This window comes from Lontra canadensis, unplaced genomic scaffold (genome assembly GCF_010015895.1).
Source record: "Lontra canadensis isolate GAN:19392208 unplaced genomic scaffold, GSC_riverotter_1.0 scaffold68, whole genome shotgun sequence".
Classification (NCBI taxonomy): Eukaryota; Metazoa; Chordata; class Mammalia; order Carnivora; family Mustelidae; genus Lontra; species Lontra canadensis.
In genome coordinates this window covers 1,724,804-1,738,509 of record NW_022631062.1, presented here as the reverse complement: position 1 = coordinate 1,738,509, position 13,706 = coordinate 1,724,804, and the positions used below count along the sequence as shown (strand labels likewise).

Below are 13,706 nucleotides of genomic sequence, written 5' to 3'. Positions count from 1 at the left end.
CTTTTGATTGGCTGGTGTTACCTAAAGAAAGATGAGAAATACCGAGAAAACAGGAGCTGGGGAAGAAAGCAGTCAGCGCCGGAGGCTGCCGGGTTGGTGGAAGGAGCTGCAGAGCCCCCAGGAGGCCAGCGGGAGGACCGGTCCGCGTGCCCCCCAGTGTGGCGAGGGAAGGCCCCAGTGGTCCAGTGCCCGTGCTCATCACGCGGCGTCAGACCCGCTCTGTGACAGCGTGTGCTTCTGAGCTCTACTCCCGTGAAGCCTTCGAGACAGTTCAGTGCTACGGAAAAGGCGGACGACCGAACTTGGAGAACGGACAGTCGTACGTTTGCAGCCCGCGTGGCAAATAACAGCGCGCAGCGTGCAAGATGGAAAAGTACAGTCCCATCAGCGGGGGGATGGCTGTCACCTTGGGAAAATTCCCTAGTGGAAGTGAAAATGTCCTAGATGTCCCTTAAGAGAAAGCTTGAGTCTTACGTTTCTGTAGAAACGTGTGCAAGCTTTCCCTTGCGTATCATGACGCCGTGGACACCCGTGGCTTGGGGCCAGTGACATGGAAAAGTGGACCTGCGCACTGTCTGTGCGTTGGGCAAAGCCCCCACTGTGGCCTGGCAACCAGAAAGGGCTGACTGAGTGAAACGTGAAAGAGCACGGGGATAGTGCGGGCAGAGCAGAAATCCATCCCCCTCTACGTACGAGGGAAACGTGGGCACCGGTGAAGCACCTAGGAAAGGGAAGAGGACAGGATCAGAGCTGTGCGTCGTCTTTGGGTCCCTGTGGGTGTGTGAACATAGCCCTGACGTGGTGCTGACACACGTGTGCCAGCGGGCCTCATGCCCAGGGTGCTCATGATGTCATCCCGTCGCTCCTGTGTCCCTGAACCTGTGTGACGTCCCGTACGACCAGATCTAAGCTTTGCTGGCTTCTCCGCTTTCTTAAGTACCAGCCCCTGGTTCGTCCCCTCACGCCGTGCTGTGTGCCCAGGGCAGCTTACCCCGCACCGTCGCGGCCCATGTGCTCATCCAGTGCAGCTCACATCTGGCGTCCCATCCGCCCCCACACGTGGCAGTGGGCTGGCTTCACGCTCCTGCACACACACAGCTCGGTGCTGGACTGCAGTGACGTACTCACGCGGGGCCTGCGGTCCTTGTTCCCGCTTCCCTCACGAGCTCAGGGTTTGCAGGGTTTGCAGGGCGCCCGAACCCTCCTGCTGCTCTCCGCGCGGTCTGTTCACGGAGGGCAGGGCCGGCGGGATGCGGTAAGTACACACTGGGGTCTCTGCAGTGAGCACGGCTCAAACCACTCCTGGATTTCTAGCGGGGTATCTTCCCACTCCCAAAGCTCTGATACCTAGTTTGAGGGCATCTGAGTTCTAGAAAATGGGTTAAGGTAATAGCTTGTAGACTCTCACTAGGGGGAATAGGACTAAAACAGTCGTGGTAGCAGCATAAGCAACACTTTCAAAATTTGACCAAACTTCCATAATCTTGGACAAACATCTTTATTAAAGAAATCAAATAAATAGATAGGGTAAAAAATTATGGTAGCAACTTCACACAAGGGTATGAGACCAAACTTAGAACTACTTGCTCAAGTTACTCAGGATGGAAAAAAAGTAAGTGCTCACAATTAGCACACAAAATATCTGGTTATAACTTGTTTTTAAATGGACATTTACTAGTTTACAGTAAGATCCCACTGGTTACAGAGCACTCCCCACCCCCTTGGTGCATAGCCTAAAAAAGCTAAGAATGCAAATGTTAATGTAATATAAACTTTTTACTATTATTACAACTTTTTACTATTATAACTGTCAACAAGTTTGCTTACTTTAGTTTACTGTCGGAGGGAAAGACAATATAAGAACATAACCTGTCACTTTGGTCCCAGCCTCCCATTTTACAAACATGGATTCTTGATTTATAGCAGAATCTCTGACAGAGACAGGCCTGTGGTGTTTGGCACCGCAAAAGCTGCTTGCTTCGGCCTCTTGTGAAGTGCTATGTATACTGCCCGCGTGGTTTTATAACAGTATAGATGTATAGAAACCCATGCACACGCTGTCAGCTTCATTCCCTACGGCAGAAACTTTTAAATCTGTCTACCAAAATCTTGACAATGACATTTAGTTCTGAATTGTGACATCAAGATCAAGCTGTCTGAATGAGTAAAGTCAAAAGCTCATCTTTAAGTTTTAGAATAAAGATATTTTCAAGGTTATAAAGAGTTTATAAATAACACTGTTCACAAGCAAATATTGATAATCTGTTGATAATCGTTAAGAAACTGAATGTACTGTTTTGAAATAATACAAGGAATTTCATTAGGTTTAGATAAATTTAGACTACAAGTAAAACTTCCAGGCTATTTAGTCAAGTTACTTACAACGTACACATTCCTGAGAATACCCCATTGTAGTGGTATTGTTTATTTCCAGATTTTTCCACATTTAACTTAAAAGGTGTTTCTTCCCAAGAAACTGGACTTTTCTGTCAAATGCGCTTGATCGAATAGGAGAATTGGGTTCATAAAATGGATTCATTGCAAACTAGGAAAGAAGAAGGTATTAGTAAGCTTGTCAAAGTACAAAGGCTGACAAATCCTAGATCTCTAGAAGGAAATTATTTTAAAGTTCTAAATTAAATCATCAAAGACATCTAAAACAAAAGTGAAGACCACATTTTTAAGTTTCAACAAAAATGTTCTGTTGTTAAATAGTAATGCCCCCTTGAGGAGATTTTTGATTTAGTGTTTCAGTTTTGAGAAGTGCCTGTGGCAAAACTAATGGTGGTATGATCAGCGTTGCCTCTGTAAGCTAAAGAACTTTCAGGATTCACCCTCTGTGTGAAATACTAATCTACTCACATTAATTATAAATGTATGGGTTTATCTATAAGGCCCTTTGGCTGCATAAAACTAAAAATCCACCATATGCTCATAGTTTAAAAAAAAGTTATACCACATTGCTGCTATATTAAATTACCCTTATATAGTAATTTCTAACAATCAGGTTTTGAATACACTCCATTAACACAGGCTAAATGATCAGGTTCTTAAATAGTGTAATGAGTGTATCATAATACATGTGAGAAAACTGTCAAATGGAATCACTAATTAGGCAAAGGCGTTAAATAGTTTTTATACCTTAATCTACTTGATGTTGTCTTATCTTTTTAAGAGCTAAATATTTTTATTTGCTAAATCTGACCAGGAATATTAACTGTGCTGATATGCAAAAAATCTTGTCTAAATACAGACCATTTAAAATTAATAGGAGCAGACTGTTAGCCCTGCAGTTTAACCACAGACATCCTACTACTATTTTATTTTTTCTAAATATTCAGAAATGTGAGTGGCACCATTACCCTTGAAGGACTATTTGGTAAACTTCCTGACAGTTTATGACCTATAATCATTGCTGTGTAACTTACTTGTAAAGTAGATGGAGAACATTTTAGATTAAAATTATGAAGCAATTTCCTTTTTTGTAGCCTGCTTCCTTCTCTTTTTAGGGTTCCCTAATAAAATCAACTATATGTGCCAAAGGGGGGAAACTGAAACCAGGTTAAAAACAACTACCATGAGTTCTATCCTAAATACATGTTAGCCTGGTGGTGAAGTCTTGCCTGTGAGGGAGCTTCCAGGGGTCATTCTGACTGGGGGGAGCGGGGACTAGTCTGAGATGAAAACCACAGTACAAGGGAGTTACCGCCACAGGCCAGTTTCCTGTTGGAATCCCTTTTTACAATCAAATTTAAAAAGTTAGGGAGCATACCATACCTTTATGTATAAATCATAGACATCAGTGAAGAAATTCTTTATTCCATCTTCTTGCCTTATGTCATGGAGCATAATAAATCTCATATGTGAAAGAATTAAGGTATAATCTTAATAGAAATGAAAAATGAAAAGTTGTCAGGTGATACGATATCCTTCAAATGAGTCACATGCATTGTATTTCGTGATGGAAAAGCCAAATGTGTGAACTGCGTTTGAAGTTAGGTAACTTTTATCAGAGGACACAATCTTTCTAAGTTAGAAAGTCACTACAGAATGAAGTAAAATCAACCTAATGGTTCAGCTTCACCACAGCTTTATTTGAGACTTGGTTCTAAAATATCTGTTAAACAAAATTATCTGTTAAACAAAAATATTAAACAAATGCTTCCCCCCTCCAAATAACAGTAGCCCCATAAATGGCAGTGTTTACCTGACACTTGAAGTCCACAGACTCACAGTCTGGCATCTATGTCCCATGTTGTTCTAGTCTGTTACCCAACCTTTAGTTAGAGATCTTTTTGTAAAAGATAAGGATATGACCTGCAGTAACAAATGCCGAAACAAACCACTCATTGAACTTGTCCACAGTTTTCAAGTACATGTTGTTGGACAGCCACATATTCTCGTCTACGAGGTCAAGGGCAGCATGAGCTATGAACTGGTTCAGATGACGATGATCGTCCTAGATGACAACGTGAGTAGCACCAGATTAACATTTCCAGACAGCATCGAGAACACCCAACATTTCATTCTGGAAATTCTATACATAGTCTTCTTGGGGGTAGGGGGCATCTGCTGCTACTTCATTTATTACTGTCATGGGACTTAGAAAAGATCTTAAGTGTTTTCACATCACATTCTTTTCTATTTGCTATCTAAGACTCAACAAATAGAAACAGCCAATTAATAAATGAAATGTTGGTGTTCAAGAAACAATATAGATTATTTTTTTAATTTTGCAAGAAGGAAGTTATGAAATTTGGTAATTATTTCAGTGTGTGAAGTACAGTAGGTTAAAAATAGAGATTCTGCTTTAAACACCCTCATATCTTTTTGGAGGAAAAAATTTATTTTTTGAAAAATAAATACATATTTATGAATAATAATTTATTAAATAATTAATAATACATATTTATGAAAAAATACGTAAGTGGCTCTGGCTAGCGGACAGGTGGTGGCTGGAGAGCTAAGGAGGTGGCAAAGGAGAGCTACACAGAAGTGACATCGGCATGGGTCTCAGGGTCAGCAGGGAAAAAGGGCAGGGAAGGCCTTGGGACACGGTGACACTTGGTGAGCGGAGACGGCTGAGGAGGTGGCACTCTTACAGGCTTGGCGTTGGCCTCTTTCAGGTGAATGGAGCTTAGGTGACAGGGGGACCTGGGAGTGGCAGGAGGCTATGCTCAGCCCCAGCTGTGAGTAGTCACCAGTCTCAACATCAGGAGACAGTCCTGTCAGAGCTGAGTGTCCTTTTCGTGGGCTTAACTGGAGGTGGGACGGTCCCCCATAATGTGGAGAGGGAATTCACAACCTGGGAGTCTTACCCCTGTGGAATTCTTTATTTCAAAATAAACTTTTCATGAAGGCTTCCATTAACGGGTTGAGCTGAATTCTTCTGTTGAAGTCCTAACCACCCACCACCCCACCCGGTACCTCAGAACGTGGCCTTCTTTGGAGAGAGGGTCACTGCAGCTGTTGTTAGCGTGCTAGAGTGGGATGGCCCTAATGCAGCATCACTGGCATAGTTATGAAAGAGGGGCATGTAGGGACGGACACACGGCAAGAATGCCATGTGAAGACTAGGGTTCTGTGGCCACAAGCCAAGGAACTACCAGAAGCTAAGAGAGAGGCCTGGGACAGATCTTCCCCTGGCAGCTTCACAGGGGGCCTGGCCCCGCCTAGACGCATTGTGCTTGGACATCTGGCCTCCAGGCCGTGAGACAATGAGCTGCTTTTACTCTAAGCCGCCCGGTTTGTGATGCTCTGTTATGCCAGCCCTGGGAAAGGCAACGTCCTATGACCTCCCTGCTGCGGAGGCTGTTCCTGGGACGGGGCTGGAGGAAGGCTGCCAGTTGCTTGGAATCCCCTGCACAGCTCAGGCATGTGTACTCCACTCCCATCACCATGACGAAGCTAATTTCGTCCCTAGAGAGATCGATGTGTTTTGTGTCTGGCTTACAGCAGTGTTTTCCGTGGGATCATCAATTAGAAGAAAAATGTAGAAATGTGTTAAGGTGAGTGGTAGCAGGAGAAGGAACTAAGGGCAAGTCATGCCACAGAGTGTTTCTGCAGGCACAGCTTTGCCTCCCACAAGTCCACAGAAACTATGTAAGTAGCCCTGTACCACAAAGCAGCCGCTGCTACAGAGATGCCTCAGTAGCAAGTTCTCATAAGCACGGTGCTCACAGGAAGGTGGGACCAAAATGTAGCAAGAGCCACCTGACAGAATACCTTTACCACACTTCTATCTTATTTTTGTGGCAAGATTTAAATAGCTGAAAAGCATCACACCCTGGAGGTGTTCCAGTTAATTTCAAAAATCAATTCTTAAGGGACACGAAAGCTTATTCTGGGGTTGGGAGAAACACAGCCCAACTTTTTATGAGCAATATGGAGCAGTGCAAAAAGATGGAAGGGCCGCAGGTATCCTCATCTCGAGATTCTACATGTTTACTCTGAATGGCATGTTCTTGAACTGAGCTTGTTTTTCTGGAACCATTACTGGCAACAAGGAAGTTGGGTGGTGTCACTGGGGAGAATGGCATGCGGGCTCCACCCAGCTAGCAGCGGGGGCAGAAGGGCACTGGAAACTGCTGGAGTCTCAGGGCCAGCGGGGCATGGAAGCAAGGGTCTCTTTTAGCCCTCCCAGGTGTAGATGGCCCTACTCCGTATGTCCTGAGGAGAAGTGTAATTCCCCTGGACAGCATGGGCTCTCAGGGCATTTCCAGTCAGTAACAACTGTTCTTCCGGTCCCACAACAGGTGGACTATGTTCCTATGTGCTCAAGGAGCAGCTTTTCAGAACGGGTGACACAGTGAACTACATATCAGAGAAGAGACCCAGAGCGTCCTGCTAGTTAGTATTTGCCAAGTGTGTGGTGGACCAAAGGATGAGTCAACCACTCGGAGACTGTTCCCTGGCCGGCTTCTTTCAACCTATGGGATTGCAGGGCAAGCCTCATTTAATTGTGGTGGATTCCAGTTACCTCATCTGTCCGGGTCTCTCCCAGCTGTCAAATTGTGCCACACCATTATCATTACAACAAGAATTCTTACAGAATTTTTTAAGGTTCCATACGCACTTTGGATTCTGCTTTTCCAGCTGGCAAAAATTCCATTTCAAAAACCGGATTATCATGGTGGCCCACAATTACAAAGTAGAAGCTTCCAGACATTGTCTTCAATATATAGCTCCTAGTTAAATGAAAATAACATGTTTTCAGTACTCCATACTGAAAATGAAAAATGGTTAACAAGAAGTCTAGAATTCAATTTTTTACTTAAACCTAACATTGTAGAAGAGGAGACCACAAAGCCTGTCACGTTTTCCAGTATATCGCCATAGACAAATGGCTTTGGGACTATACAAATTAGGTCTGTGATATGTCCTATAGAATCCAGTACCTTATTTTCACAGGGAAACTAGAAGACTTCTAATACAAAATCGTAAAAACAACATTCTCATGACCCCAAAAGAATATTCAGAGCAAAGCTGGAACAAACCTGGACGGGACCAGTTAGCATTACTAGCACTAACACTGGGAGAAGTTGATAAAAGGTGCGGATTTTGTCTTCTTTCTACCTGAACAATGTATGCTATAATTCTAAGTCTCTGCAAATGCAAGAGCCTATGATATGCCTCCTCAAATAGCATTCGTAAGAAGGGAAGACATGGGACGCCCGGCTGGCTCGCTCGGTGGTGTGTGTGTGACTCTCGATGTCGGGGTTGTGAGTTCAAGCCGCATATTGGATATAGGGATAACTAAAAGAGAAAAAAAAAAGGAAGATACAATTCTGTATTCTAGAAAAGATGAAAGAAACCATAATCCAAAAAGAACGACACTTGAGGTGTTAAGAAATCTTAGAACTGGTGTTTATAGGTTTGCTAAGGGAATGAAGAGAAAGTGTTGGGGGTGGGGTTGGTTGTGGGGGGAATCAGGGATTCTGTGGCTTTTAGCACAATCAAAATCTGGATGAACAGACAGATGGGTGGAAGGATTTATGTACGTATTTATGTACTTCTAGCACAGGGTCTTTGGAATCAGACAAAGCTAGGTTCGGGTCTACCTATGCCACTTACTGGAAACATGACCACAGGCACAGTCCTTAAACTCCCAATGCCAGTTTCCTCCCCGGTGAGACAGAGGCAACCATCAGGATCCCTTACAGTGACCTTGAGGATTATACAGCGTAATGCATGTGAAGCACTAGGCACGATATCTGGCTCTCTGGAACGACACAGAGGAGCATACGCACGCGGAGACGTGCTGACCCTTAAGGCCTCCGCGTGGGGCAGCCACCTGGCTAACCGAGAGGACACCGTCTCAGGGCAGGTACGGTGCGGTGTGTCAGAGCCCAGGGCTCATCAAGCCTCACTGGGACTCCTGCTGAATCACACTGCACAAGAGAAAACCTGAAATGTTTTCCTAATGAATACAACCTCCGTTGTTAAGGAAATCAAGGCACAACTGGCACTTTGAACTCTGGAACTGGAAGGCCCATGACTAGAAGAAGAGGCAAATAAGACGTTCTCTTGGCATGATGAGGTAAAGGGAATTTAGAATGTCACTCGGGCCAGGTGTTGGGACGCTGCATCCTGCAGGCCAAATCTGGCCTTGTCCATCCTTTTATTGTTGCTGAAGGCGGCCTTTGCCCGACGACAAAATGATGGATTGAGCAGCTGCAACGGAGACCATCTGATCCTTTACAGCAAGTGTCTTAGGGGAAAGATGGGGGGAAAGGCCCCAATAGTGAAACTGGGTAACAAGACAGGCAGGAATGATGTGAAAGCTCTGCAAAGCCAGCCGACTTAGCAACAGTTCTCGAGATTGAAAGAAATTGTCAAGAGGCAAAGGGATGAGAACTTTCAATCTGAACAAAGTCGACAATGATGTCCTTAATTGGAATAGGAGTTTGCAGCTGGAGTTTGCCAAAGGAAGGGCTTCATTTCTGCCACACAAACATTGAAGCAGCAGCAGAAAACAATACACATCTAAGGAAGGAAACCTGTGTAGTGTCAGTACAGGGTGACGATAAACAGAAAGGGAACCGAGGAAACACCACATAAAGATCAAATCATAGACTCTACAGCTGGACAGAACTTGAACTGCCAATAATTTGATTTCACAGCAGCTGAACGAGTAATGGGACTGTTCGACTCTACAGGCAGAACTGGAAGGTGAAATGGGAGAAATGGAAATCTTGGGAGACTACAACCACATTGTCTCGGAAGGGAATGTCTACATCACTTAGTATTTGAGGTTTATTATGCCAAGGTGGTAGGCAAAGATGAGACACACTATAGAATTCTGTGCTGTCTGATACACTCAATTTTCCACGGAAAGGGAAACGTTCTGTATCCACGCTGTCCGGTGTGGTAGCCACCGGTGGCTGTTGTGTCCGCAGAACTGAGTTTTTCACTTTGTTTGGTTAAAAAGCCACATGCGGTCAGTCGCTACTGTATTGGACGGTGGCCTCTGTATTGGCTCTGTAACAATGATTTGAAATGTTTTAAGTTCTGCCAAGTCTACTTTCCCTCCATCCAGGAAGCAAGTGTTACTTAGTACTCCAGTCTGTGATACAAAAGAAGCAACCGCTTTCCTCCATCCACAAAGTGTTACTTAGTACAAGGGAAGCAGCTGCCGGTGTCTGTGCGTCTGTGTGAGCTCGAACAGTGTGTGTCTGCTCCATTTCCCCACCACCTAAAGTAGGGGCCCTTCGCCCCTCTCCTAAGAAGACGAAGTCTCCAGCGGGGAGGAGATGGCTACACAGAACTTGGCAATGGATTAAACTGGGGAACTGAGGAAGAGGAAGAATCAAGGATGTTTCCAAATGCCGGACTGAGGTGATCAAGCAGAGTATCAAGATGAGTCTGTTCACCAGGAAAGGAAATAAGGAAAAAAAGAGGGATGAAATGAGCACGTCCATTCTGAGCATGTGGTGGTGCCAGAACCGCACGCCCCGCCCTGACCACATCCTGACCCAGAAAACCTGTGAATGTTCGTTTCCCGGCCAAGGGGCAGTAAAGCTGCAGGTGGAACTGAGGTGGTTCGCCAGCTGACCTGAGGGCAGGGAGAGCAGCCCGGACCAGCCAGGTGGGCCCAGTATAATCCCAAAGGTCTTTAAAAGTGGGAGAGAGAGGCCCAAAAGGTCAGAAGGAAGCGCAATGGCAGAGGGGGTAAGGGGTGTCGCAGAGATGCAACGTTGCCAGTGTTGAAGAGGGAAGAAAGGGCGGGCAGGCGAGCGGCCTCCGGAAGTTGGAGAGCACAAAGAAACCGATTCTTCCCGACAGCCTCCGGAAGGGAACACAGCCCAGTGAGACCCGCGGCGGACGTCTGTGCCACACACACGTAAGGTAACATACTTGTGCTGTTTAAGCCACCCAACTTTGTTATAGCAGTAGACAGCACACACGTCAGAGCCGAGATCGCTGCAGGAATGAGGGGAAAAGGACATATTTGAAGTGCTCACAGAAAGCAGGTGCATTCTGTAGGGAGACTGAGGAAAAAAAGGAGTTCACTTACCCCAGGACAAGAGTTTCAAAGCACTGTAGAAGGTCGGAGGGAGGGGAAGGAAGCGGGGGACAGTGGTGCGTCAGGGGGAAGCTACCTGGGGAAACCTGAGGGTAATCTAAGTGGTTTACTTGCCCAGCATGCCTCCCTAATGCTTACCACAGAGCCTGGTACAGAGTAAGTGCGACACACTTGGGGAATGGAACTGCGAGGAGGGGGACAGTAGCTGGGGCAGTGTCGGGTGAAGCCGGAACACAGGAATGAGAGGCATGCTGGGATTACCTGGCCTCAACACAGAAAAGAACCTTCTGAAGGTTCTAGTGCTGAGGCCTTCAGGGTCTCAGAGGCCTGACTGGGGAGGTCTGTGATCCAATGATTAACAGCACCTTTGTGAGAAATTGAAGTTTCCACACTTGTGAAGAACCTCCCATAACCACTGATGGGAGTTGTTGACTCAAGGACTCTAACCTGGGATGAAAACAGTAGCTGTCCCCGATGGCTAGGTGAGCTGAGCTGTTTGAGAGGGAGCGACAACTAAAATCAATGTGGTGATCCAGGAGCTCTGAACTACCTTGAACTGGAAGAGGGCATGTACATGATGTAAGAAACAGGGCACTAACTAGTAATGAACGCAAAAAAATAATCACGTATCTGTGAGGCGGGCATGAGAGGGGCTGTGAAGCGCAAAATGAATGGAAATGTGTGAAATAAGTTAAAAACAAAAGCCTTCTTAGACTACAATCAGGAAGAAGGGGAGAAAGGTCACCTGGTGCATAGGATGCAGATCTGCTGAACTTCAGTTTTCTTGAAGAGCATGATTTTCCTTTTTTTTTTTTTTTCCTTTTTAATTATTTATTTGAGAGAGAGCGAGAGAGAGATCACAAGTAGCCAGAGAGACAGGCGGGGGTGGGTTGGGGTAGGGGGGAGCAGGCTCCCGGCTGAGCAGAGAGCCTGATGTGGGGCTCGATCCCAAGACCCTGAGGTCATGACCTGAGCCGAAGGCAGAGGCTTAACCCACTGAGCCACCCAGACGCTCCCTCAAAGAGCATGATTTTCTAATAGCAAGTGTGACAAAAAGTTAGGCGGGGTAGGAACCTCAAGACAGGTATATTAAAAAAAAAAAAAAAAAAAAACCTCCATAAATACAGATCTTCAAGTCTTAGCAAATCTTATATCTTTGACTAACAAAAGTGGCTGTATACTCATCAGGGACATGGGAAATCTCAGGAACAAAACTGTCAAACCACCTCAGATAGGTGTTACTTAAGTGTTACTTACCTATCTTTGTTTTCAGAAACAAAGGCTTATCTTCTGTAACTGAGTACTTTTGGAATAGATTAAAACACCAAGAGAAACACGTATGAAATACCTGTCTCCGGTCAGAACACAGGCTAGGAGCTTTTAATTTACATTAACTTCATTAATGTGAATCCCCAGACAAAAATCAAGTGGTTAGTCAAAGTACTGGTTATATGAGAACAAGCCCTACCAAACTTAGACTTTCTGTTTTATACAACAATCACCCCCCCCTTTGTTTTGCTGCTTTATACAACTGTTTGACAGAAAGTTGAATGGCTAGACTTTCTGTTTTAGAAGAGAAATCCAGGGGATGGCAAATCATTGTATGAAGTAACATGGTATCTGCCTGAGAACAAACTGGAGATTTGTGGCTCCGAGAAGTCCGTGGTACTGTCAGAGCTACAAGGGGACGGGGGTGCAGCAGCACTCGTTTTATTTGTTGAGTGAGGGACCACTCCTACCAGACTTGAATGTCAGTGCCCAAAGAACTTAAAAGTTGTACAAGTCGGTTGACCGGGAACCTTCGTGTGACATTAACCTAGTTCAGATCAACATTCTGAATGCTTAAGTGAGGGACAATTTATCACATTGAAGGATAACACGCTTGGGCAGCTAATAAACTGGAACGCAACACTAAAGGTTCAACAGTCCCTCCAGGTTAAGAGAATTTAAGTGAAATGAACAAGACAGAATTTAAGAGAACGCAAAAAAAAAAAAAATTAAAAACCGGGGGAAAAATAAACCCAAAACTGTACAATAGGAGCGAAACCTAGGTTAAGAGCAGTTCATCTACAGGGACCCAAAAGTTTACATTTAATGCAAGCTCAGTAAGGGGCAGTAGTCTGATACAGTAACCCAAAAAGCTAATGCCAATTTGAGGCTGTCCTAAGATCATGTCCTTTTAACTAATTACACCTCCAGGGAACATACGCACCTCTGGGAATCTCCTTTTAAAAGGATCAGTAACTCTGAACTGTGTGTTGTAAGGAATGCTCTGGAAAGGAGCTACTGAAGGAACAGAATGTTTAAATGGGAAGGCCTTTCTGGGGGTTGGGAGTGAGATACTGCACGATCTTACCTTCAAATATAATGAATGTGGTCCAAAGGAAAAGGGATATGATGAGGGATGGCAAATGGGTTATCGCTGGTGAGCCACTTCTAATTAGCCAGTAGTGACTGCCAGGACCTGGTGTAGATAACGACTGGGACAAGGAAGATCTGTAGGGCAGTACCTACGTGTGTACCAAGTCTTTAAACTCTGGGTGACAGATTTATCCCAAACTGCCCAGAGGACAAGCTTAGGGCTGCTCCTTTGAGGCTACCTGGAAACTTATTCCACACAATGTTACCAAGCACTTTGTTACAAGCTATCAGGCTGCCTGTGAGACGACTAATCCCCGCCCCTCACCGGACGGGGCCCACAAATTTTCCAGCTCCGCATGACAACAGTACGGCCGTTTAAAAAACCCTGAATTAGCTGAATGTCCCAGTGAAAGGCAAAATGAAGCAAAGGCCCCGAGCTGATCGACACTTGCGGGCTAAAACGCGAGGTGCGTCGGCCCAGTGGCCTGGGATGTGACCGAACGGGGACTGCCCAGGTCCGATCCGGTTGTCCCCGGGCGGGCTGGAGATACCGGGCCAAAACCCGCGTCACGCGGGACCCGGAACGTCCCCTGGACCTCCCGCCCCCTACTCACCCCATCTCCTACCTGCGGGGAGATGCCGCCAACGGAAACAGCCAGTCACTTCCCTCAGCCGACCCGCGCTTGGCAGTCTCTGTCAGAACTCCCCGAGCAAACCTCGCGAGAGTCCGCGGTTGCGATCTCGCGAGAGGTGGGAGGAGCTTCCGGCCAGAGGGCCATGTAACCCAGCGCGTGCGCCGTAGTACTCCCGACAAGGGCGG

At 45.8% G+C, this 13,706-nt stretch overlaps 1 protein-coding gene across 4 annotated transcripts; it reads right to left on the bottom strand.

Moving 5' to 3' along the window:
- Positions 1 to 1,479: 1,479 nt before the first annotated feature.
- Positions 1,480 to 13,622, bottom strand: TRAPPC2 (trafficking protein particle complex 2). Of its 4 annotated transcripts, none has more exons than XM_032880176.1 (5): positions 13,554 to 13,622; positions 7,076 to 7,187; positions 4,315 to 4,459; positions 3,778 to 3,863; positions 1,480 to 2,545 (listed from the first exon to the last, which is right to left on the bottom strand). In XM_032880176.1, the coding sequence occupies exons 2-5, from the start codon at positions 7,166 to 7,168 to the stop codon at positions 2,447 to 2,449; spliced, it is 423 nt and encodes a 140-aa protein (XP_032736067.1). In that variant the 5' UTR covers positions 7,169 to 7,187; positions 13,554 to 13,622; the 3' UTR covers positions 1,480 to 2,446. The 4 variants fall into 4 exon arrangements, with proteins under 4 accessions (XP_032736067.1, XP_032736066.1, XP_032736065.1 ...); XM_032880175.1 differs by having other exon boundaries at positions 13,513 to 13,567; XM_032880174.1 differs by lacking the exon at positions 13,554 to 13,622 and adding an exon at positions 13,501 to 13,520.
- Between the last annotated feature and the right edge of the window lie 84 nt (positions 13,623 to 13,706).